This window comes from Melozone crissalis, unplaced genomic scaffold, assembly GCF_028551555.1.
Source record: "Melozone crissalis strain CALT ecotype California unplaced genomic scaffold, PUWL_Pcris_2 ptg000132l_1, whole genome shotgun sequence".
NCBI classification, from domain to species: domain Eukaryota; kingdom Metazoa; phylum Chordata; class Aves; order Passeriformes; family Passerellidae; genus Melozone; species Melozone crissalis.
The window spans coordinates 2097060-2124112 of NW_026535905.1; the positions used below are offsets into that span (position 1 = coordinate 2097060).

Sequence of the window (27053 nt, forward strand, 5' to 3'; positions counted from 1 at the left end):
CTGAGACACCCACCTCCCACAGCCTGGGCTCCCTGGGATGACCAAAGGAGGAATGGAGTCCGTGGAATTGTTCACAACCGAAGGCAAAGGCAGGGGACTGAAAGCCCAGAAGGAATTCCTGCCTGGGGATGTCATCTTTGCAGAGCCAGCCTACGCGGCCGTGGTTTTTGACAGGTAAGGGAAAAGCGCTTGGAAAGCTCGGGGCAAAAATAATCTCGCTGCAAAATTCCATCTGGGGGGTTGTGTAAAAGTTTGGAGGTGCCTGGATGACATCAGAGAAGGATCAGAGGGAAGTCAGAAGCACTTCTGGAAAGAGACACATTCACAGTTTGCAGTGAATGTCCTTCCCAGGGCTCAGACCAGCCTGCTCACCTGCAGGAGGTGCAGTTTGTGTCCAGGGTGTGACCTTGCAAGGTGCTTGGTGTTGCAACCTTTGAGAAAAGCAGGGAAAGCTGGATGCACTCAGCGCCTCACAGAAGCAGCAGTGCTGCCCTGCAGGGAACTGCCAGGAGCCAGGGCAATTCAGGTACAGGAGCCCCAGGCTGGCTTTGCTCAAGCCTCTGGTGGGTAAAACACGATAAAAGTGAGTTCTGTGGTGCTCTGCTCATTTTACCATCCCCAGCTGCACTTGCAGCTCCATCAGAGCTGGTGGGGATCGGCAAGTGACACTGTTTCTGTTAAACACATTTAATATTTACAGCTGCCGGAGCCAACTGGAGACAAACGTCTGCCTCTGCACTTTCACGAGACTGGTTTTGAATTTATGCTCACACTGATGTAGCCAGACTCTGAGTTCTGGTGCAAGGATATTTTTATTTTCTGCTGTTTGTTTTAAACACAACATTCACCCAACCTGTGTGGCTGGTAGGTGCCCACTTCTGCCCTTTGGATCAGTGGAAGATTCACTTAACCAGGAAGAGAAAAGATGCAAAAATGGATTTCTGCGCTGATTTCCATTGGATTAAATATAAATTAAAGCCTCTGACACAAATGAAATTTCTTCAGCCTTATAACATGGTAACTGAGAACAGAATGTGGCCCTGATTTTTAAACTGAGGACTTAGATGGCAGCTGAAGGTTTAATTCTGAGCTTAAGAAAGTTATGAGTGTTCATCAGGGCATCATGGTGAATCCTGAGACTGAATTTTTAGCCCCAAACAGCCAGTGACTCCAGTAAATACCCTGCACACTAAACAGGGCTGTGAGCAATTCTGCTCAGCTGAGTTTGTCTAATTAAATCAGCTCTGCTAACAAAGTCTGGGGCACAAGCAGAGGTGCATTAGCCCTGGTGATATCGTAGCTGAAGCTGCTCAGTGCCACTGTCTGGTAGCAGCAGACAATTGGATATTAAATGGGCAGAGGAAGAAATATGTTTTTTATGTGTCTTTCATTCACTGTTTCTTTGTCCTTTAACTGTCAGTGGGTGAACATGATTATGAATCTTTGCCATAGCAGGAGTGACACCTTTGGTTTTTATTTTAATATGTCATTGCAAGAGCTCACATTAAAAATGCCATTTTTCACTTTAAAATGTTGAGTTCTTGAAGTCTTAACCCTGAGTTCAATTCCAGGAGTTGGTGACAAAATAATTTCCCCTTGATGTGTCCTTTTAGCTCTTCAGTCAGTACCTCAGTTTCACTCGTGTCACTACCTGGAATTTTGTGGTGATTTGCTTTGGAAGTGCCTATGGACAATTATTTCTCTCATATACCTTATTAAAAATACTTTTTTTTTAAACAGCTGGAAACATCTTGGCTTTTGATGGTGGGTTAAAAATATGTTCTCTTCCATGTGCAGTTTTGCACCGTGCAGAGAGCAGAGCAGCCCACGTTGAAGAGCTGCAACTTTGCTGCATTTCCAAATGTCACGGGTGTAATGTGAGACAAGGGCAGAAGCCATCCCAGCTCAGACTGCAGGCTGTGCCTCAGGCTGAGGTTTCCAACAGAAAAGCTCAGATGTGTTTCCCTGCTTCCCTCCCTTCCCGCCCAAGCGGGGCTTGTGCAGCTCCCAGAGGGCAGGTGCAGAAGTCAAGGTAAACACAGCCCTTCTCTGCAACTGTTGAGCAATAATCATGGATTCTGACCCTCCTGGGGCACATTTCATCCCAAAGCACTGAATTTGGGTCAGGGGTGAAGCACAGTCCCAAAATCTCCGAAACAGACCAAATGCTTGTTGGTAAGAGCTTGGCAGGATATACCCTGGGTGTGAGATATAATGGAAACACACATTTTTCTTGTGGAAATTACCTTGATGCTTTTCTTCCACACCCAAGGCTCTTGTTTTAAAGGTCTCTTCTATTGCTGTCCCTGGGTTTCAGCTGCATCAAACTCCATTGAATGAATTGCTGTCAAAGAAGGGTTGCCTGCATCCTCACATTCTTTGTTCCTGCAAGATTAAATCCACACCTGGCCTTGGTAGCTGGTTTCACCCTAGAGGAACTGCTGTTGCCTCTGCATGGATGAAGAGCCCAGTGAAGGGGCATGTGCCTTTCCTAGCCCACAAACACAGGTGCATAGCTCCTAAAATTGCTGTTGAATCTACACTATTAAAAAAGGGTCTCAGCCTGCGCAGGGAAACCCCAAATCCAGAGTCCCCCATCCTAACTCAACTCAGTATCCCCCATGCCTTGCTGAAAGCACTGTGTACTATGGAAAAGGGATTCAAATTGGAAGAATTGCTGGGTTTAAGCTTTTGTCTCAGGCCCTACCAGATATGTGACCAGATTTTCCAGAGATCTCAGCTGTCTCTGTGCATAAAGACCACACAGATGCACCAGAGTGCAGAGCTGGTCTCTGCTTTGCAGCCCTTTGAAGAACTCAGTCCTTGGGGAAGTCCATTCCCAGTCTGTCGGTATGGAGAGCCTGAACTCCTTCCCCTGATTTTGCTGTTGAAAGGTGTCTGGAAGGCAGCTGCAGTGCAGAGGCCACACAGGGATTTCTGTATGGCTGCACAGGATGGGCAGGCAAAGCAAAGATCTGTTTGAGATTAGGAGGAGCAGCTCTGCAGAGATCCAACACCATTGTGCTGTCCAGAGAGCACAGTTTGGGATGGAGACCAGACTGGGATACCAGCCACAATTCACCTGGCCAATAACCAGATGGTCAAGTTTAAGGTCAGTAACAAGTTACACGTGGGAGCTTTGACAAGCTGCCAGGCAAATCAATCAATGCCCTTCCTGCACTTACCCAGAAAGTCAGAGCTGTTATCACTGCTGGGAGCTGTTTGGAGAGGCTTTTCTATCAGCCCACTATGGATCCAACTCATATATATATATATAAAAAAAAAAAAATATATATATATATACACACACACACATATATATACATATATATATATGTATGTATGTATGTATATATATGTATATATGTGTATATATATGTATATATATTTATATATTATTTATATATATGTATATATGTATATATGTGTATATATATGTACACATATATACATATATACATATATACACACATATATACATATATATATACATATATACATATATACACACACACATATATATATCTATATATCTATAGACACACACATACACATACATACATAAAAATTATACATGCATATATAAAAAATTTATTTATATATATATATATATATATATATATATATATATATATATACTGTGGATATCACAGTGCAGACTCCAACCTGACTGACATGTGTAGATGGAGATGGATACCTAGACAAACAGATACATGTGAGGAGCTGTCGAAGTAATTTGTCACCCAACTGCACTTTATTGATATCTGTCTTTCAGTAGGAGGCTGAGTTGAGGAATTGAGATTTTATTTTGCTAGGAAAAAAGACGAATGTTTCCTTTGACAAAACTCTATCATCAGGTAGAGCCTAACACTGGACTTCTGTGTCCAGACGAGTGAATCCAACACTAAATGCTGATATAGTTAATGGAACTTTGTATGTGCAGTGAACACAGGCATCTACCTTTGAGCTGAATGGCTTTCTAGACCCTTTAGACACATCTAGGTGTCTAAATCCACAGGCTGCATCCCACCCTGGAAAGCCCTGAAGGTCACAGGGACCCTGAAAGCCCTGAAGTTGTTTAAGTCGGTGAGTGTTGTACTCTTCAGGCCAATGATGGCCATCTGAGCAGCAGTTTTTTACACAGTGCCAGAGACTATAAATCCAGAAGAATGTAAAACTCAAAGAAAAATGAGGTTCCTATAAACACCAGCCAGCTCACAGTCAGATTTTAAGGCCAGAGCATGACTCACAAGGCTAACCCTGTTCATTGCAGGGGGGTTGGACTGGGACTAGGTGACCTTTAAAGGTCCCTTCCAGCCCAAACCATTCTGATTTTATGATTTTATAACTCAGTTGCTTCACACAGTGTATAGTTAGCGTTGGCTCCTGTATCAAACCTATCTGACAGAGCAGGCTGCTTAAAGAAATGGTGAATAGTGATGGCAAAGGGGTGCAGAGCTCTGTGTGATTTCCAGGATAAAGTGCAGACACAGCCTGATCTCTGATTTAGCCTTGCTGTCACCAGCTGAAATATCACCCAGAAAGCACCACTGTCAGGCTTTGCCCTGACGTATTAACAGAAAGCTGGAAATGCATCTTCTCAAGGGATTCTTTGCTTTTGTTGGGGTAATTTTTCAATTGGCAAGGGCCCTGAGCCTCTCACTGAGGCTTTCTCTAACCCTCCCTCCCTCTTTGCTTTCTCCCTGCAGATCCCAGGTCTCCTTTCCTTCACCACCTTCCTGGCCAGGCATTCCCAGTGCCTGGGCTCAATGTGCTCTATGTGACCTTCTCCTCTGGCACATCCCTTGGCTCTCGAGCCTGCAGGAGTTTACATTGCCCATAAGCAAGGGGATGCCTCATTTGTCTCTGTCAGCCCTTGCCAAGAGAAATTTGCTCTTTAACCAGCAGGATTTGAGGGACTCTAGTCAAGGGAAACAGTGTCATGTGGTGGAAAATCGAGATCGCCTGGAGATCTGCTTGATGAGGGATCTGCATAAGGATAACAAACTGAGATCATGCAAATTTTGCATGTCTTTTGATGTAAAAAGAGGCCAAAAACATTTTCCAAGGAAATGTGAAGAGCTCTGCTATTGTAGTTAGGATGACCTAGACATATAAAAATTACAAAATTTTCCATAACAGCATGACTGAAAAGATTACGGGAACAAATTCTTTGAGCTGACACTGATAAAAACTGAGAGCTAATGTGATCATATTCATATTTGAAAAAAATGTCCTGGGGTTTGATCTTTTATTACTATCTAATTTGTTCAAAAGCCTAATTAAAACCTGAGAACAAACCCAGATTTTTAAAAGAAAATCTCACCCACACCTCTAAGAAAAGGCTGGGAAATCTTGTAATGAAAGACTAAAAATAAAATAGCCAAAAATTAGTCTAAAATAAATCCTCCTCTGTAATCAGAAAAACCAGGATGCCTCATCCCTGACATTTTAAAGATGAAAGTACCAAGCTCCAACTCCTTTTAAAAGGAGCAAGCCCATTCTTATGCTAATAATTCATCTTTAGGTAGCAGGTGCATTTTCTGAGGCTGCTGTCTTTAGTGAAGTGCTGCAGCCTCTGCTTTGAAAACCAAGGAGACTTTGCCCGACATCCTCAGCTGTTCTTATGCTGCTCTCTGGAGCAGACTGAGGAGAGAGCTGCCCTGCCAAGCAATCATAAATAGGATTTCGGTGTAAGTTAGGCCATCTCTGTGTGTCATCTGTGATGTACAGAACAGCAGGCACCCATGTTTAACAGTGTGGGAGCCACTCACTGTGCCTATCAGCTCCTCAATGAAATCCTCCTTGGTTCTTTGCACTAAAGCCATCTCACCTGGCCTTTCCAGGCCCCTGAATGAGATGTTTTGTGTGCTGGGTGGCAGATGTTTGTGCTGTGCATGTCTCAGAGATGAGGTTAATACATTTCCTGTGACAGTGCTCAGCCCTGGCAGGTCCAACAGACCTTAATCTGTCTGAATGCAATCCAAGCAGTCACAAGAGTTGTTTCTTGTGCTTTCACTGCAGGCTGGGCTTGCAGGAGCCATGGCTTAGCTGTCAGTGCTGTGTTCCCTCTTGCATTTGTTGGCTGGCACGTCAAATCACTGCTTTTGTCACTGCAGCTGCATCCAGGATTAGTTGGAGTTGTGTGTCCCACCTAAGTGTGGGGGTCACAGGTGCTGGGGTCCCAGTTGTTGGTTTCTCTGGCTCTGGATTTTAGGCACTTGAGACAGTAGTTCATGTTCAGACTCAGGTGTTTATTATTTCTGATCAGTAAAACAGTCTCACTGCTGTGAGTTCTGCAGCTTTTCATTAGAAGGCACAAAATGGCCAACAATCTCTTGTTACAAGGGCTTTTAAGACTAAACCATCCAATGAAGAACTGACACCTGGATTATTTTCCCTTTTAACCCAATAACTGATCCCACAGAGCCCACAATGGGGATTTTTCCACCCAATTACAAAATGCCACCCAAACCCATGGAGAAGAAGGAAGAAGCAGCATGAAGAAGAAACCCAGGATGACACCCTGTGCCCTCCATCTTGCTGCCATCCACAACACACTAAAAATCCCAAAACCTCAATTTCTCACCAAGTGACACACCTACACTGCTCTCTATAATCTATTTCACACTTTTGTGGATTCCAGTCCATCTTGAAGTCTGGGAAACTTTCTCTATGGATGAGGGTCAGAGTCAGAGCTGCCCTGGGGGTCAGGGCACCCCAGAGCAGACAGAGAAATATTCCCTGTGCCCTGGGTTTCCACACCTAAGTGACAGCAGAGCACGTGAGCCCTTCAGAGTTCAGCTTGGTTGATGCTGGGGTGGGAAGGAAGAGTGGCCAAGGAAACCTGAGGCTCCCCAGAAAGTCATTCAGTGAGTCAGCCAGTGGCATCTGCCCTCTGTGTCAGCCCTAAATCCTGACCTGGCAAGCTTGTGATGGGCTGGAGGCATCACTGTACTGAAGGAGATCCTGGTTTGGGCAGGGTGAGAACCAGTTCTCACTATGTGTGGGAAAGGGCACTGATCACCTCAGGGGTTGTGAGGGCACAGACAGAGCAGACATGAGTTGTGCTGTCCCTGTGATGAAGCAAGGGAAGCTGAGCAGCAGGACCCAGAGGGTTCAGAGCTCCGGGGCTCCTTTGGGGGTGCCACAGCAGCAGGCGCCTCCCCAGGCTCCTCTCCAGGGACTCCTAGTGCTGCCTTTGTGCCTCGGGTTTTGGCTTTTACATTTTCAGATTCTGTGCTGCTTTAGTGTGTGGGTCTGGGCTTCATGTTAGGGGATGGTGAGCTCTGTGCACAGAGCAGGGAGACAAAACAATTCCTGCTCCAGCTGGGCACCAAGGAAGTGCAGTGCCTTCCAAATGACCCAAACCTCAGGCCCAAGAGCACAAACAACGTGGACTGAAGAGAGAAAAAGAAGAAGGATGGGACTGCATGGGCTGGAGCTGTAACTGGACAATTAACTCCAATATGCAAATGGAGCAGAACTGATAAAAGTGAGAGACCTCATGACCACTCGTGCATTTTATGACCATTTTTTGTGACCATTTTGGTTCATCTTGGGTGCAGCCCTGGCTGGGCTCCTGTGCTGCCCAAGGTGGACCCACTGAGGAGATCCTTTTAATAAATCCCTGCTTTATTCTTTAGCTCTGTCCAGCCTCTGCTCTGGGGCAGCCTTCCCAAGGCATCAGCCTGGCCATGCAGCACCCTGCCTACACGGGTGTTTGCTGCTCTCTCTACTGGAGGGGACATCTGGGACACCTGGAACCATTTTGGGTTGAGTTAAACACTTTCTGGGCCAGACAGAGAAGGTTTTATAGACCAATGATTTCCACAGGCTGAGAGACTTTAATTTAATCTCAGGCTGCTCCACTTGGAGAACCTCAACATTGCAGAGGGGATGAGAGAGGAGCCCGTGAGCCGTGCAAGCCTTTGGTGCCTGGGTGTTGTGTGTCTCAGGACAGGCGGAACCAGAACCCAGCCAAGGAGAGCCCCACTCTGTCCTTCCCTTTTGGGGCTTCCAGCTCTGAGCTCCTCTGACACAGCAGGAGCTTCACAACTGCCAGGGGGCACCTGGGGGATTTAGGAGCTTGCAGATGCTTAAGCAATGTTAATTGAAGTTTTATGGAATGGATCTCAAATTCTTGTGTCTCCTGATTTTTTTACTGTGCCAGGAGTTGAGCCCAGGCCTCTGGAGTCCTGATAACACACAATATCAACAAATCCAGTCTTCTTTGAGACCATTTTGGGATACAGAGGATCCCATAATGGTTTGTTAATAGCTGCAGTGTTTCTTACACTTGCCAGTCAGGTTACCTGGGAGTAATTGTCTCTGCAGTTTCAATACCACAAGGGCTGCTCCTTCTCTTTCTCAGAAGGTCTTGTACAATGTTTTTGGTGCATTTTGCATCTCCTCAGAAATGAGGGATTTCCAGAGCTGGTGGTAAGTTCTGCCAGCCAGGTTTGCTTTGGAAAATCTGGACACCGCATGCAATAAACAGCAAAATGCAAAGTCAGAATTTCAGTATTTTTTATTTTCAGGGAGCAAACTGAGGATAGAGAAGCACCTGGTAGACGACTTGGATTTTTCTGCACCACGTTCCCTTCCAACCTGTCATTCTTCTCTACAAGGAAACTTTTTTTTTTTTTTTTGCTTTTTGACTGCCCTTAAAACACCCGGGTGGCAGGAGGGACCCCCGTTCCCCCTGTGAGATATCTCCCTGTGCTTCCTGGCATGCGGGTTTATCAGCTCCCTGGCTCTGCTTTACCTTACAAGGAGTTTAATCTCTCCTGCACCTCTCTGCCCCCTGACCTGACAGCTGACAGAGCACAGCCTCACATTTCTCACCAGCTCTCAGCTCTCCATCGGGCACAGTGGAGCTGCCTGCATCCCCCTTCGCACACACATTTCCCCCTGCCCCATCCCAGCTGCTTGCCTTACATTGGGATCCCTCCAGCACTGCTCACTTTCCTAAACCTTTTTTCCAAACCTCATTTTTGCACGGGGTTTTGTCTGATGTGGGTCATCCTGCTTTTAAATCTGCGCCCCTCTTTATCCTGCAAGAGCCAAGGCACAGGGTAGATTAAGTCAGCAGCTCACACAATATTTTCAGAGAAGAGAAAATGCATTTTAAATGTACTGTGATAAAAATATAAACATGCATATGTATGTGTGTACCTATATAGGTATAGTAGAGACAAAGGAGAATCTTTGGGCTGGAATCTCTGGGGCTGTGAGTCTGATTCCTGCTTGTGGCACATCCTCCCTACAGGCTCATCAATCATTTGTTTTTTATTTCCCCATGCCTCAGTTTCCCCACTCTGCACCGTGCACAATTATAAATGTTCCTTTGATCACGAAGCCTCTGTGGTCCCTGAGGTTTCTGCAGTGAGGAGAACCTCCCTCCTGGCACCAGCAATGGCTGAGAGATGGGGATTTAAATTCTCCTGCATTCTCAAGCCTGGCTGGAGGCCCAGATAAAGTGGGTGGCTGCCTGGAGAAGCAGACAGCTGCAGACACCAAATCAGGCAGTGAAAAGCCCTCCCTAGCAGCAAGGGGAAAGTCCCAAAATTTTTTGGATAGGAGACCAAAGTGTCCCCCCCCTCCTTCTCAGTGAATTAAGTTGTAGGAGCAAAAGTTGGACACCTGAAAGGGGATATGGGGGAGGTTTCTCCTCAGTGGGACCCTGGACACTCTCAGAGGGAGGATGTAAAGTCAGACTTCATCATCAGCATCCTCCCCCAGCCTTGGTTATGGTTACGTGCACACAATTGTAGGATGCTTCTTGGAAATCCTGTTTTGAATCCCCAGAGATGAAATACCCCTTTTGAAGGAGTCCCAGTAATTCCATCACCATTTAACTTACAGCAACAGCACCAGGCAAGGACACAACCATTCAATTGGGTGGGATGTTTCTCCATCCTCCCCAAAAATCTTGAGGGGTTCATTGTTGTGGTGCTGAGAGGGTCTCCAGGATGAGGTGAGAGATGAGAATCTGACTGCAAGTTCTCAGAAGGCTGATATTATATTATATATCACATAGTATTATATCATATTATTATATTATATTATATTATATTATATTATATTACATTATATTACATTATATTACATTATATTACATTATATCATATTAAAATTATATACTAAAACTATACTAAAGAAAGAGAAAGGAGGCATCAGAAGGTCAGACAAGAATGAATAATAAAAAACCCATGACAGACTCAGAGAGTCAGACACAGCTGGCTGTGATTGGTCATTAATTAAAATCAATTCACATTTTTGGATAAACAATCTCCAGGCCACATTCCAGAGCAGCAAAACATGGAGAAGCTGAGGCTTCTCATCTTGCCAGGAGAAGAAATCCTGGTGAAGGGATTTTACTTAAAATACCATAGTGACAGTTCATTTGTGCACAGGGATGCAAAACCGGCAGGAACTTCGCTGGGCAGAGCTGGGGCCTCACTGATCCAAGGTGTCCTTGTGTCCTTGCAGCCTGACCCACGTCATCTGCCACACCTGCTTCAAGAGGCAGGAGAGGCTGCACCGCTGCGGGCAGTGCAAGTTCGCCCATTACTGCGACAGGACCTGCCAGAGAGCGGCCTGGCTCAACCACAAAAACGAGTGCTCCGCCATCAAGAGGCATGGCAAGGCACCCTCCGAAAACATCAGGTGAGAGCCGGCCCCCGTGGCCTGGGAGAGGATGGGACGGACCTGGGACACGTTCTTCTCGTGGCAAAGAGCAGCTGGGTGGCCTGGTTTGGGCAAGGTGGAGGTGGGAGAAGGTTTAGGATAGGCCAGGAGCATCCCTGAGATGGGTACGGTACGTGGAGGAGTGTTGTGGTGTTGTGAGTGTCCCCAGGACGAGGTGAGAGATGAGAATCTGACTCCATGTTCTCAGAAGACTGAGTCATTATTTTATGATATTATATTAAAAGAAATTATATGCTAAAACTGTACTAAAAAAGAGAAAGGAGACATCAGAAGGCTAGACAAGAAATGTTAATGAAAACTCATTACTGACCAGAGCCCTGACACAGCTGGACTGGGGTTGCTCATTAAGTTAAAACAATTCACATGCTAGGTACATAATTCTCCAAATCACATTCCAGAGGGGCAAAACATGGAGAAGCTGAGGCTTCTCATCTTGCCAGGAGAAGAAATCCTGGTGAAGGGGTTTTTCATAAAGTATCATGGTGGCAGAGGGGCATCAGTGGTGCAAGAGATGTGTTCCTGTTTGGTTTTTTTGGTGCTGGGCCCCAAAAACTCTGAATGTGGTGAGGTAAACCTATCCTGCATGGTTTGGGAAGTGTGGGAAACTGGGGAGTAGGTGGGAAAGTGAAAGAAGAGATGAGTTCTTCCCCAGTTTGCCTATAGGATACATTAACTTTATTGTATTTGCAGGGATGCCCTGACAAAGGCAGGAATGATGAATCTGACTCCATGTTCTCAGAAGGCTAATTTATTATTTTATAATACGATATTATATTAAAGAATACTATACTATAGAATACAGAAAGGATACTTACAGAATGCTAAAAAGATAATAATGAAAACTCCTGACTCTCTCCAGAGTCCCAACACAGCTTGGCCCTGATTGGCCAAAGAGTGAAAACAACTCACAGCAGAATCCAATGGAACAATCACCTGTGGGTGAACAATCTCCAAACACATTCCACATGAGCACAACACAGGAGAAGCAAATGAGATAAGGATTGTTTTCCTTTTCTCTGAGGCTCCTCAGCTTCCCAGGAGAAAAATCCTGGGCGAAGGGATTTTATCAGAGAATGTGAATGCCACATTAACTTGTCTTCACATTCTGGCTCCACCATAAAAAATGAGAGGAATCCTCAAGGAAATGGGAGCAGCTGTGGAGGGCTGCGGATCTGTAGAACATCTCCAGATGAGAACACAGGTGCTGGGACAAACCCCTGCATCTCCCTGTCCTTCAGAAGGCTGGGGATGCTGAGCCTGTCTCAGTCAATCTACCTTCACCATTCCCCCCAGGAGATGAATTTTGATGAATTTTGTTTTCCCCACGATGAATTTTGATGAATTCTGTTTTCCCCACGATGAACGTTGCTCTCTGCCCGCGGTGCTGGTGCTGTGCCCTGTCCCCTGCCAGGCTGGCTGCCCGCATCCTGTGGAAGATGGAGCGGGAGGGCACGGGGCTCTCCGAGGGCTGCCTGGTGCCCATCGAGGAGCTGCAGAACCACGTGGACAGCTTTGGGGAGGAGGAGAAGAAGGAGCTGCGAGCTGACGTGGAGAGTTTCCTGGAGTTCTGGCCGCCCCACTGCCAGCAGTTCGGGATGCAGCTCATCTCCCACATTTTCGGGGTGGTACGTCCGAGGGGGGCACGTGGGGAGGGTTTGTAATGCCGGCTTGGGGAGAAACTCTGCAGCTGGCCTCATGAGAGGAGGGCTGACTCCATCCCATTCCCCACCTGCTTCTCCTCTGCACTGACACTGGGAAATTGAGCCATAGCAAAGGCTGAAGCATTTTGTCTGTCTCAATGTGCAGACAAGTGGTTTGCCCAATCATAGGTGCTGCATTTTCATCACAAGTCCCACTGGGCATCCCTCTGCACCTGGGAGAGCTGAGAAAGTATATTTTTAGTGAATACCTCCAGAACATATTTGAATATAGAAGATCTGGTTTAGTAGATATGTTAATGTCTATTAATATTGTGTACATTAGATTTTTTTACGTTGACTGAATATACATATAAATAAAATCAGTAAAAAATGGAAATATATTTAATAATATCAATTACAAAGTTGTTAACTACAAATTTTTGTAGCAGAGAGGGAAATTCCAGCTGAGGCTGAGCTGCTCTGCTCCCAGCCCTGGGTATCCCTGCACTGCCCCCTCAGCTCCCAACACTGCCAGGAGGAGACACAGGCTCTGCTCACCCCTCTGCCAGACAAGCTGGCCCTTGCCACTCCCAGAACAGGGAGAGGACACAGCGTGTTTTGGTACCCACACCACAAAGAAAACCCAGTCCACTGGACACAGGGAGACCCTATGTGCTAGTGACCAGCACAGCTTGTCTGTGTAGGAGCAAGGAAGTACAGAAAAACTACAGAATCAGTTCACAAAGGAGATAAAACTATTATCAGGGTAAAATAATCAGTAGCTGAGTTAATTATTTCCTTTGATTTATCCTATCATGTTTTACTTTGCAGATATTTCCATTATTTATGCTTGTGACTAAAAACTGCTCTGTTCATAGTAGTGTATAATATAGAAAAGCCAAATAATTCATTCTTGGAATATATGTCATGCAAAAGTAGTAATGCTGAAAATTCACAGCAAAGAGTAGTAGCTGGTTTTTATGAGCTTTGAGGGCAACCCAGCAAACAGGACCAGGTCCAATACAGCAGTCCAGGTTAATTTCTAACTGATACCTGTTTCCAGGAGTGTGAACTTTGCTTTCTGCTTGAATTGCCTCAAAGTCATTTTCCTGTGACCTTTCTCTGGATTATTTTCAGGAACCAAATATAAGGAAATCAATGCATGGCCAAACCAAGTTTATCTTAGGCATCCCAAGTGAACACTGACAGCAAATATTCTGTAACACTGACTCAGCTCTGGCCTGGTCCCTCTGCACGAGTCCTGCATTGCTTCTCTTCTGATGTTTTACCCCAAATGGAGTTTCAGCTTTTTCTGCTTTAACCCTTCTCCCTGCCTGTGTTTTGGGGCCAGATCAGCTGCAATGGCTTTACCCTCAGTGACCAAAGAGGACTGCAGGCTGTTGGAGTGGGAATCTTCCCCAACCTCTGCCAGGCCAACCACGACTGCTGGCCCAACTGCACTGTCATCTTCAACAATGGCAAGTGAGTGGATTTCTGTCCTTTGGTTCATAGGGATGGATCCTAACAGCCAAAACTCAGCAGGCTCTGCCACCCCCAGTGCCAGGCCCCTGCCCCAGAAAATCTATTCATCCTTCTTTTCTTCTCCAGCTCAGAAAAAAACCCCAAACAATATTTTCTTGCTGAAGACAAACTGGTTTCTCTCCTTGTTATTTAAAAAATTGTCATCTGATGCACTAAAAAATACATAAGATTTGACCCCAAATCCAGCAACCAGCAAAGGATTTTTCCCTGGTTTCTTATGAGTTTTGTAACTAGTCTCAAAACAGGTAGCTAAAGTAGTAAGCAGCTGTTTAACTCACCCCTTATATTGAAGTCTCATTTATAGATAGTTGAGGAGTAATTCTACCTGCAAGTTATCAAGGATTTTGCTGAGTCTACAACCCAAGAGTTTCTCCCAGCTGAAGCTTGCACTCAGCTGCGTATCGCAATCTGCTGGTGTGTTTACAGCCATTCCTAACACAAACCCCCATGTGGTGAGAGTGTGCCATCCCAATTAATCACTGATTAACTCTTTAGCAACGGGACCTTAGTGACAGGTGTGACTGTTATCTGCAAGCAGAATCACCTGAGAGTGCAGGATGCTCTCAGTCTCTGGGCATTCCCTATTCTCACCCCAGTCCTGTAAGAAAACCTCTGCAGGACGAGTGAGATGGGGAAAGATTCAGTGGGAAATGGAAAATGGGAGATGTTTCACCAGATCTGGGAGTGAAACCATGATATGGTGAAGGTGGTAGCCCACAGGAGGGATGCTCTGCCCTTCCCAGTTTCCAAGCCATGACAGGTATAAACTGCTGCTGATTCAGAAAGCTGCAGTGTGTGTAAAACATTAACTGTGGGGAATTGCTTGCCAAAATCTGCACAGCCACAGGATTTCCTCTGATCTTTCTGCTGCTTTTTTACAGCTACCTGTCTTCACTAAACTTTAGTGCTATAACTTAACCACCCCTCTTCCCCCCAGCCTCTCATTTTTTAACTAACACATTGGTTCTGCTCTCCAGTTATCACTGCTGGTTTTCCCTGATAAAACTACACCAGCACTTACCAAGCAGCTGGTAAACGAGCCAAGAGAAAACAAACCTGGGTGATTACCTTGGTGGGAAATAGGGTCTGATCCAAAGTCAGGTTGGAGTCCATACTATGACATCCAGTTGCCCTGGATTGGATCCATAGTGGGCTGATAGAAAAGCCTCTCCAAACAGCTCCCAGCAGTGATAACAGCCCTGACTTTCTGGGTAAGTGCAGGAATGGCATTGATTGATTTGCCTGGCAGATTGTCAAAGCTCCCACATGTATCTGGTTACTGACTTTAAACTTGACCATGGGGTTATTGGCCAGGTGAATTGTGGCTGATATCCCAGTCTGATTTCCATTTCAAGCTGTGTTCTAGAGAGCACAACTGCTGATGTCAGTGGAGACCTTTCTGTGCAGCAGATCCAGTCCCCTTGCTCCTGCCAAATACCAGGAGCAGGCTTTTCATGTTCCCTGACCTAGACCACTCCTGAAATCACCGTGCCAGGGCATACTCCACCAAATCCCCTATGGGCCAGCGACGGACAGTTTGGTCCTGGCAGTGCACACCAAAAGGGAAGCTCTCATGCAGTGCCACATGGGCCAGCACAGGCAGCCCCCTTGTCTCCTGTCAGTGCAGTGTCCAGTGCTATGCCATGTACCCATTTCTTTGTTGTTGTACTTGTACATGTGTAAACTGCAGATGTTTGTTTTGTCTTTCAGTCATGAGGCTGTAAGATCAATGTTCCACACACAGATGAGGTGGGTCAGTCTTGAAAGCATCATCCTCCTCCATTACCCTGTGCCCCCCATGTCTAATGGAAAAGATGCAAAGACCCCAAGGGGCTCTGTTTACTCCAAATTCCACTTTTCCTGTTTTCTAAACTTCTCCTCTTCCCCTGTGTAAAGCCCCACTAAACCCAAACCTCATTTAACTCTGCATTTTGTAGAAAATTAAAATAATAGTGGTAATAGACTGTCTTCCCCAGGGTGAATTCCCTCTCTGCCTTCCCACCCCCTCCCTTGGCTTCCTCCCTGTCAGTATTTCCCCTCTCCACTTCTCATTTCTCCTCCCCTGACCATGGCAAGAGCATGAAAGTCAGAACAAGGTCTTGCTAATCTTGTACAGCCCAAAATAAAGCCTTGCATATCAGGAGATGAGAAATGACTGTGTTACTGACACACTAAATACTCCATGTTTCTCCTGCAACAAACTGTGCCCGAGGAATGTGTTGCCTACAGGAGCAGTAATACCATGAGATGTAGGTTTCAATTCCTTTTTATCATAATCCATGATTAATGTTCCACCTTTTAATGATGCCACTGTTACCTGATCCAAACTAAATGAATCACAAAAATATGTGCAAAAAAAGAATCTTTGCTTAACTCATGGCATTTGGTGTATTATAGTCACTGTTCTTAAAGGGACACTGTTTGCCTTTAAAATTTAATTTCAAGCAGGCATGCACTTTCCTCAAAGAAGATGTGAAATACATTTGAAGTGCTTTTCTTCACCACTGAATCTTACTCAGTACATTATAGATAGGGCCATAAAAAAGGGAAAAAGAGTTTCAGTTCTGATTAGAGTTGCTATTTGGGGCAATTTGAGTTCTGAGCTATCAGGCCCTCGCTGTGCCTGTGCATGCACTATCCAGGTCCCTGCTGCTCGTGGGGAAAGAGCCCTTGACAAGCTCAGTGGTGTGCTCCTGGCTGACAGTGTCTCTTTAACTACAGTATTTAAAATATGCCATGTGTTTCCTGGCTTACCCCAAAGGCTATCAATGCCCTCCCCACAAGGGATGGCTGCTTAAAATACCCCTGTGGTGCTTGGGCTATCAGGGGCATCATGAAAGTCAGAGGCTTGATTTTGCTTCTCTGGTTGCATGACTCGCTTTGACAAGGATCCTGTGAAGTGTGAACAGGAATGTTTATATGTGTAAGCTTTTCAGCTGGGAATTGCTCTTTTTTGTGCACTTCCTCCTGGAATAGCTGTTTGCACCTTTCTCTGTCTGGCACTTTCCTGTGGTTGTGACATAACTAATAGCTGCCCTTTGTGACAATGGCATGTTTGGTGGTAAATTTTGTATGAAACTTGTTGCTGATATGGCAACACCCAGAGAAGATCACGACCAGCCTTGGAGAAGAATTTTGACAGCAGCTTTAGCAGAGCTGGGAGACTCAGAGCTACGCCCTTGGTACTGAGAGCCTGTAACAGGAATTCCAAGGGAATTAGAAGGGAATTACAGGAGAATCCCTTTGCAGAAACATGATCACACAGAATAAGTCATGTCCTCCCCTAAAGGCTTACTGCTAAAGCACCAGGTGATACCTGTGAGTCCTCTGCCACCTCTGCCTTTAGTGAGGCTTTTGTTGGGTTCCACCTGGAGCCCCTCATGCTCAGGTGGGCGCCAGCAGGTCCCCCCCAGGTCCATCTCAGGCCAAATATATACATTAAACACACTGTTGAGCTCACTAGTAGCTGGGAGAGGAGGTGGATACAAAAGAACTCCTCACACTTGGTATTTGATGGATTTTTTTCCCCATTCTGGTCAAATTCTCTAGCTGTTTAACCCTTACAGCTGAGAGATGGCCCAGAGTAACTGGGACATTCAGTAGGTAGAGTGAAACAGCAAGGGAATAGTTCTGAGTCTCCACACTATTTAAGACCTTTTGCAGGGAATGAATAAGGGAAAGACAGATACAAAGGTCTGGCTTTCCAAATCCCATCATCAGGGGCTTGCCATGGATTTCAGTAACAGAGACTGGCAATTGAATTGTGGTAATGGGTCAAATGAGCTGTTTAAAAATAGACTCTCTCCAGATAATTACTTCTAGGCTTTTACGTGGAAATGCATGAACAGGGTGAGGGCATCTCTTATGCAGCACCCAGAGGGAATTTATCTTAACTTTTCAAAGTGAAAATGATACTGAAGGCAGCAGAGCTCGGGATCTGGGAGTATAGCCAGGGGTGTGTGGGTAGCATGCAAAACAGCACTTAAAAAAAGAGCCCAAATCCAAACTCAGCATTTTGGTGTGTATTTCTGATCTCAATGGTTTTTTTTTTTTTCTTCTGGTGAGATCTGCAACAAACTAGGAATTGATGTTTAGGCTGAGCCACCATGTGGATAAATTATTGGGGCCACAATCTCTCTATAGCTCAGACCTTTACACACCCCTACCAGGGACTTGTAGAGGGGCAGGAAAAACTGGTGTGTGTGTGTTCGTGCCCTGTATTCAGTTACCAGGCTGCTGCTCACCTCTGCACTGCCTCCCTGCAGCCCTAAAGCAGTGCCCTAGGGCCAGGGCTCCCCTCTGCAAGCAGGGCAGGCTGCAGGATTGTCCCTGCCGGCTCTGTGGCTGCACTTCTGCTTCTGCTGCTTCTCCAAGCGCACATCCCGTCTCCTGTGCCCCCAGGATCGAGCTGAGGGCCCTGAGCAAGATTTCCCCGGGGGATGAGCTGACGGTTTCCTACGTGGATTTCCTCAGCCTGAGCGAGGAGCGGCGCGCGCAGCTCAAGAAGCAATATTACTTCGACTGCGCCTGTGAGCACTGCAAGAAACAGCTCAAGGACGACCTGATGCTGGCAGTGAAGGCAGGGGAAAGCAAGGTATGGTTTGTCCTGCAGTGCCCAAACCCACTGGTGGCTGCTTCTCCTCTGCCAAGGCGTCTGTGGGTCTCTAGGATTGTGGCTTCTCAGCAGTCTCGATGGGAACATGGTCAGATTTTGGCAATGTAAAAAAATGAGAACAGAAGTGGACCTTGATTGCGCACAGCAGCAATTGGAGCCCACCATGCAAGGCCAGCTTAGTCCTTATTATGCGAGTACAGTTTCTAATTTTAAAAAGCCTCCAGAAGTTGCCTTTAACCTAAAAGTCCAACAATAGAATGCAAAAATATTGGAAAATTAGGTCTAGAGCTGAGAAAAAATGGTGGCATTTTGAGATTGTGGGGGTTTTTTTGGGTTGGGTTGGTTGGTTGGTGTTTTTTTGTTGTTGTTTTTGGGGTTTTTTTGTTTGTTTGTTGCCTGAAAAACTGCAAGGGACTCTGCATTTTGAGTGCAGAAAGAGAAATGTGTTGCAGGTGATCCATGGTGACAGGATTAATAAGCGCTGCTGGAACTCTATGGTTTGTACCATCACACTGGCTGCAGGAATGTGGAAGCCTGAACTTCCAGTCCCTCTTTGCAGAGGCCTGTCACAAGGAGTTTGCACCATCACTTGACTTTTTTGCAGGCTTGCTGCAGGCAGACTGACTGTGAGGAATTAACATGTTGAGCTGCTCATTTTTAAGAAATCTTTCTTTTCCTTGGAGGTCTCACAAGCCATCCAGTAGGAAGTATAAGGCTGTGTCTTTCTGTTGGCAGTGGCTTGGCCAGCAGCTCCAGTTTGTGAGTGTGCTGGCAGCTCTAAGAGTTTCTTTTTAGTTCCTCTGCCCAAGAATATAATTGCTCACAGGTTTTGTGATCTCTGGCAGTGTTACCTTGGGGATTTCTACTCCTGCAAGCCTTATAAAGTGCATAAGGGAAGGCAAAGCAAGGCAGAGCAATAAGTGCACCACCAAGTCATTGATCTGCAGTGTTGAGCAGTCAAACAGCCCAGGGTTGATGTGGAGCATGTGGGAAGCAAAACAGAAAAGTTGGGGTGAGGAAATGGAACCTCACAGAGGCAGGGCCACCAGGAGAGGCCCAGTGAGATGCAGCCTCCTGGGAAGGAGCACAGAACCCTCAGCCTCCCTCTCAGGAGGTGCCAGGAAGCCAAGCTCAGCCCTGTAACTCTTCTTTCAGAGAGGTGGAGCCAGGAAAGGCTGGATACTGCAGAGGGTAAATCTCTCCTTGAGAAAGGTTTAGAGAAATAGTATTGAGCTGATAAGGGAGACAGGAGGTGGGACTACAGGAGACCCTTTCCTTGCTAGGTCAAGTTCTCCTCTGCTGCAAATGACCCTGCTGTAAACCCATTTTAAACCATCAAGCTTCATCTTACAGCTAATGCTGACAGCTGTACCTCTCCACTAAAAATATAAAGCTGTTCCAGAGCTCAGTTCTCTGATGCAGAAGGATTTTTATCTGGCTTTCTGCAGGAGTATTTTTGAACACATTCTCCAGTAGACAGCACAAAAAAAAAAAATATCTCAGCCCTCATTCAACACCTGCTCTCAAGTCTTGACTGAACAGTGAAGATCACAGAATGATTTGGCTTGGAAGGGACCTTGCAGATCATCTCATTCCATCTGCCCTACCATGAGCAGGGACAGCCTTCCACTAGACATGCAGCATCCCCTTTTTGTGAGCACAGCACACAGCAGGAAAACATGCACTGCTGGGGGAATGTCCTCCACAGCCTGAAGGGCTTGTGCAGAAAAGTCCTGTGCGTATGCAAGGTGCATGATTTCAGCTATTAAAAATACACCCCATCCGCAGACAATAAGTATCCAGGCTGAGCTCACCCTCAGAGCACGTCGGCTGTGTCACATTTCCTGAGCTCAGGCACACTTGCCTGGGGGCAGCAGCGCTCACAGCTGCATGGAAAAAGCGCTAGGAATGCATGGGAGATGGACAGCTCCCATCCTCAACAGCTGCTCTGACCTCCAGTCCTTCACCCCTTCCAAAGAGCAGCAAAGTTCCCATTGTTTGTAGTGGCAACTGACTTAGAAGTCTAGTAAAGGCAAGGGGGGATTTTCATTAGACAAAGCCCCTGTGGAAATGCTGTTTAAGGTGCCTATTCTGGGAGTCTTGACTCAGAGAGCACAGCAATGCAATTTGCAATGACATTAACATTGACATTAACGTTGCCTTTGGGTGTGCTCTGTGCCCCAGGACACCCTGTGCTGCCCAGGCAGCTGCCCAAACCTGATAATAAATTATAACACAAATGTTAACATAATAATATCTGTAACAGACAGTGATAAATGGATCTGAAAATTATGGGTTTTCCTTAAATACTAGACTTTGAAGAGGATCTCTCAACTAGATGAATTTCAGATTAATCAAAAGTCTAATTGACCAGGTGTGGAAAAAAGACAATAGGTCAGTCCTACAGTCCTGACTCCCAGTCTTTGCATCCTTCATTGCAATATTGGGACTCTGCTTTTGATCTACACCCAGAGGTCTTTCCTAGCTGCTGGCTCTGCTGTGTGTCTCCAGACCAGGATCTTCCCAAAAATTCCCAGAGTCACATGACTGTGGGCTGATTTCAGATTTCCTCATTTATGAAAAGGAAGGCTATGATAGATAGAATAGTTGGAAAATGCAAATTTGAAGGGCTCAGAGAAGCAGAGGATGAATGGTTGTGCTGGATATCATGTTATATTTCAGTATTAAGATAATAAAGAGGTGACAGCTAATTATGAGCTCACTAGTGTTTAGCCAGGTGTTCCCAGATGTGCTTCATGTCTCTAAATGCATGGTGAAACACAAACTTCTTTGAGGTGTGCAGGAAAACACATTTCCCTATCGGGGTGCAGCTGAAATCTGAGCTCAGCTATCTTAGGGAATTTGGAACTAATGACAGCATTTCTCAGGGTAGGTAAAATCCAGGGATCTTTCCTATTCCACTGATCTCTCATTCAAGAGCCTCACTTCTCTCTAGCAGCTGCACTGAGAGCACCTGATACCCACCAGCTGGTGGCTTTCACAGCCTCTTTGGTATCTCAGAGACCTCTCAGTTGCAGGGTGAATTCTGCCCCTTCTCCAGAGGGGAAGGGTGGTGGGGAGGGTTGAGGAACCCAACCATGCATCTCAGAGGCACATGGCCACTACCCTGATGGGAAACACTCGCTGAAGTCAGCAGGAGACCTTCACCTTTTGACCTGGAACTGGGACACTGCAGCTCATTTCAGCCTTGGGAAGGTCTGAGGGGCACACTGGATTTGCAACCAGCAGTAGGGAGTGGTGATGTGGGAAGCATCCCACCAAGCTGATTTGGACCGAGCATCCTTTCAAGCAGTACCTCTTGGCATGTGTGAGGCAGTGCCTTTTCCTCACTGGTGTCCCCTCTGCTGCCCCCAGCCCTCTGCAGACACGGTGAAGGAGGTGATCCAGCTCTCCAAGGACACGCTGGAGAAGATCAACAAGGCCCGCATGGAGGGACATTACCACGAGGTGAGACCTGGGGCTTCTGCTCTCTTGCTGCACACACCCTGCCCAGGAAAGGAGGCCTTGTCCCCCTCTCATTCCTGATTTATGGATGAAACTGTAAAGCACAGCCATGTCTGAGGCACCCCAGATTAATTTCTTTTGTGATGACACAAGGAGATTCAGGGGACTTCCAGCACCTCTGACCAACACAGGTGTTGAAGCTCCTGGGTGAAACTCATGAGTTACAGGGCAGGTGTAACAAGTCAGCTCTGCCAGGTAGCTCAAAAAAAGAAGGACAGTGGGTTTGGAAGTGCAACAAGACCGTCAGGGGTCTTTGTGTTGTTGTCTTCAGTGCTCTGTGTTGCTCATTTGTTGGATGCCAAGGATAGGTGTGTGGTTTGGGTGAACCATGTCCCACCTTGGAGCCCAAGCTACAAGGGCAATGGGTGAGAAAACTCAAGTAGTTTTTTTTTCTCCCTCTTTTTCTCACCCAGGAAATATTTAATTGCTCTCCTCAGAGAGCACTCCAGGTTGAGTAATAACCTCTGGGTTTTAATTGTCTTTGGGAAAAGGCTGAAGCCCCCTGGAACGGAAATCTGGACACTGACTCATGGCCAGATCAGGTGTGGAACAGTGCAGCTCTGTGTCTCCAGCCCCAAGGGGTCATTCAGAGTATTCCTTGCATTGAATATTTTCAGGAGCTGGTGGATGGCACTGGGGTATGAGTCCTATAGGCACTTGGTGTCTTCTCCTGAGCAGTAGAAATCACTTTTTCCTCATCAGTTTTAGGAGTGTGAGCCTGGGAGAGAAAGCTGTGAGTTCCAATCATTTTCCTAGGCTGATGTTTCTCAATAAATCAAAGCACATCCTCTCTTCCCCAACCTTCACAGAGGTTGGCTCAGCTCTGGGACTGGTCTGGACTGTGCAAATGACAGGGTCTTGGGGTGGCAGCTTCAGGCCCAAAGGTGTAGGAATGTGCCTTCTGTAGATGGAGTCACAAAACTACCCTTTGTCCCCTTAAAAAGGAAATAAGCCCAGAAGTTTTTTTATTTGATTAGGTGAAAAAAACATCTTATATGCCTGGAGGACTTCACCTCAACTTAAGGATAGCTAATTGGACAGGAGCCAAAAAGTCCTGCCTGGGCAATTTACTAGAAAAAGAAGAGAACAAAGAAACCAATCGCTTTTGTGAGGTGTTTCACCAGGGACAAGGACTTCTTGCACCTGGATCAGTTTTTCTTTGTAAATACAGAGTTTGTTATTTTGCCTTTTATGAAAATCTTTTTGTTTCCAACACTACAACAGAAGCCATCCTGCTGATTTTATGCCTTCTAAGGTAGCTGAACTATCTTGGGTGTGAAATAGACCTCCAAGAGCTTGTGAGAGCTGGCTTGAGGAGGCTCCTATTTCACCAAGGTGCTTGGACTGACCCTTCCTGTCCTGCTTCCTCCACACCCAGGTTGTGAAGCTGTGCCGTGACTGCCTGAAGAAACAGGAGCCTGTGCTGGGGGACACCAACATCTACCTGCTGAGGATCCTCAGCATTGCCTCCGAGGTGCTCTCCTACCTGCAGATGTTCGAGGAAGCAGCTGACTATGCCAAGAGGATGGTGGATGGCTACCTGTGCGTGTGTGCCCTTCTTATGGCAGCTCTGTGCTCGTGCCATGTTCAGCAGTGTGTCACAGGAATCGTTTTCTCAGTCTGCTCCCATGAGGGCAGTGGTGGTGAAATTCATATGGGAACCTTCTTTGTACCACCAGATAGAGAGGGATCCCTTCCTAAATGCACAAGGGCTCCCAAACCCCTTGATTTACTAAACTGGAGCTGGCAAATGGTTTAGGAACATCTTTCACTGGCCTTTTTGTTTTGTCTCGGAGGCATCTCAGGGCTGCCCTGACAGCAAGACACAGAGCCTGGGTGCAGGACAAAGAGGCTGTGACTGCAGGCGTTGCCTGTTCCCTGCATGCTGCAGGAAGGAGAGGTCAAAGAGAAACATGTCAAAGATATCCCCTCGCTCCTCAATATTACATGGATCTTCTCTTGGCTAATTATACAGTCCTGTGGTAAAAGCTTAGTGAGAATAAAGAAATTCAGGTTTAGATCCAGGGTAAACCTCACATTAAAAATTATGTGCTTTATTATTACTGAGGTTTTATAACAGGATTGATGAGTATTTAAGAAGGAAAAAAAAAAGGGAAAGACAGAAAAATAATGGAAACTGTTGAGAAGAGAGAAAAGCCTAATTCATCATCTCATTCACCCTCCTGCTGAGGACATCTCACACTAATTTCTTGACTTTTGGTCAGTTTTACCCAAAAGGCCTGTTATATTTTGTTCTTTTGCAGAGGGGTGACAGAGTCACCTCCCTGGCTTGCAGGCCTGACAAGCAACTTCATGCCCCAGCCCTGGTGCTTAGCTAATTGACTGAGAGAAAATTCCTTCCCCTCTTTGTTCCTCAGTTTTTCAGACCATGGTTAGGACCTTGGTAGTTTCCTTTCTTGCTTTAAGTGCCAATTCAAAATTCCAAGGAAGCCCTTGAGGGCAGGTCCAAGCAGCTTCTAATTCTGCTTCAGCTTTCAAAGTTGGATGTAGAGGAGAAGTTTCGTTTTTCCCACCTTAGGCACTGAAAATTCCCAGATGAAGGGATGCATCTGCACAGGGTGAGACGAACATTTCTGGAGTTTCTGGAACCATCTGTTTCTCTTCCTGCTTTGAATGAGGAACTGGTGATTGTTACATTTTTACCCCACTAAGTGTGTCAGGTTAAGCTGCTGCCCTCTAAGCTGTAGGGTCAGATCTGTGTTCTGCTTGTGCCAAAATATTGACAGAGCGTGGTTTTCTCTTGGCATGAGATGACAGAGCTTGGCTTTCTCCAAGCCAGGAGCTGAACTTTCCCAGTTCCCATCCCATCTTTCATAACTCATGACCCTGTACAGCCCTGTCCTTGAGTAATGTGTCCCCTCCCCTTTCTAAGAAGGGCACATTTCAAGGGCAATAGCCGCAACAGGCTCTTCACCTGAGCAAACAATCTGCTCTTTGGCAAACATATCATGTCAGTGACACTTTTAGGAACCCAGATTTCTCCTGAACTAAAATTACCCAATGTTTTCCCAGGAAAATTTACCATCCCAACAACGCTCAGCTGGGGATGGCCGTGATGCGGGCGGGAGTGACTCACTGGCACGCTGGCCTCATTGAAGCTGGCCATGGCCTGATCTGCAAAGCCTATGCCATCCTCCTGATAACCCATGGACCTTCCCACCCAATTACCAAAGACCTGGAGGTAGGTGCCATCTCCTCTCTTGTCTCTGCTCTCTACCTGGGCAAGATTACAGCCAAGCTGTAGAAACAGCCACCTGTAAGAGTTGAGGGATGTATTAAGTGCTGACTGCTTCTTATCAGCGATGTAGTTTTATCTAGATTATGTTACATTCTGCTGGGAAATACATGGCCTTTCTTACTGGAAATTTTCATCCCTGAAAATGCCAGCGAAAATTCATCCCAGCTTTTATTCTGCACCAAGACATACACGAGAAATGGCAGCTAAGCCCGTGAATCTTCTTTGAAATTGCTGTGCCAAAAGACAGAGACCCCCACTCATGCTTCCAGCAGGCTGATTTCACTGCTCTCAGATGGATGACATTGCAATTTGAGTATATCAAATTACATGTGGTGGATGTGCCCAGTTTCCCACCTGATTTTCTTTATTGGTGTCCATTCTTCTTTATTTACCACTCCCCACTCCTTCTCAGCAGCATTGTGTTTTTCCTCAGATGACTGATAGGTGCATTTCCTAGCTTAGAGTCAAGAGTGGAGATCCCAGGGAATTGCATCTGCTCAGATGTGAGGAATTATATACAATTGCAGCTGGGGATCTATCATTTCTGTAGCCCCTAATCCATTTCATGTGACCTGTTTGCTTTATAGCATTCTCCTTTATTACCTCCAAAAAATTAGAGGATACCAGATGAAATCCTTTATTGATGTCTTAGTCCCCATATAGCAGAGCTATAACCTTTATTGGTGCAATTTTATATCTTCAGAAAAATTAATATCTACTACCTAAAGCCAACCTGTTGACTGTTTCCATATATGCAGCAAAGGATGAGACACAGCACCTCCATTTCTGTGCTTCCCTTCACATTTTAGGAAGAAAATAGCGGATATATGGCATATGCTCATCTCTGTGCTCCTAAACAAAGGGTTGAATAAACACACAGACAGGTGTAAATATATATCCTAGAATCCCTTCTGCTCCTCTGCTATAATGCAGCACTAGGAATGACTGCTGCTGCTGAATCCTGGGGTCTAAAGGGTGCAAATGTGGGATTAAGCAACTCTTGTCTCTCACTTGAGGTGACCCCACCCTGGTGATGGGCCACCCCAGGGGCCAGGCCCAGGGTGTGGATGGGAAGTGCACTCATTTCCTGCCTCTGCACAGCATCACCTCCAGGTCCTGCATCACTTTTTGGAGTGTGAGGCTTCCCAGTAGCCTGTGGAGAAGCTGGATGTGGGAAAGGCTGATGCCATCTTCAGCACGCAGGCAAATGGGAGTGGGAAAGGAGCAGAATATCTGTGCCCAGCCAGCTTTGGTCCTGCTGGTGGGACACTGTGGGCAAGATGCCTCAGCCACTGCATGGCCTGGGACACCCCTTGGGGACAGTGCCTGAAACTGGCAGGGTCTGACTGCCGTGCTTTGAGGTCCCTGTGCCACAGTAACCTGCTGTGTCCCCAGGTCATGCGCGTGCAGACGGAGATGGAGCTGCGCATGTTCCAGCAGAACGAGTTCATGTATTACAAGATGAGGGAAGCTGCCCTCAAGAACCAGAAGATCCAAGTCATGCCTGAGCCCAGCAATGAGAATGCACCAAGCCTCTTCCACAAAAAGGAATAAACCCAGAGCTTGGCACCAGTTCATGCCTGCAGGGTACCGTCACCCGTGGCACTTCCACACACTGGGAATGTCATACAGCAGTGGGATATATCCACAAGGATTGTTTCCAGTGGCACAAGTCTGACAGAATGGACCTGCTGGGGAGCATCCTGAAAACTCTTCTGAGGGCTTAAAGCAGAAGAGGCCCTGGCAGAAACAACATCCC

At 46.3% G+C, this 27053-nt stretch overlaps 1 protein-coding gene across 2 annotated transcripts; it reads left to right on the forward strand.

Moving 5' to 3' along the window:
- Window positions 1–27053, forward strand: SMYD1 (SET and MYND domain containing 1). Of its 2 annotated transcripts, XM_054293274.1 has the most exons (10): window positions 1–174; window positions 10495–10671; window positions 12125–12338; window positions 13705–13835; window positions 15606–15644; window positions 18297–18489; window positions 21886–21978; window positions 23414–23577; window positions 25069–25237; window positions 26690–27053. In XM_054293274.1, the coding sequence occupies exons 1-10, from the start codon at window positions 38–40 to the stop codon at window positions 26846–26848; spliced, it is 1476 nt and encodes a 491-aa protein (XP_054149249.1). In that variant the 5' UTR covers window positions 1–37; the 3' UTR covers window positions 26849–27053. The 2 variants fall into 2 exon arrangements, with proteins under 2 accessions (XP_054149249.1, XP_054149250.1); XM_054293275.1 differs by lacking the exon at window positions 15606–15644.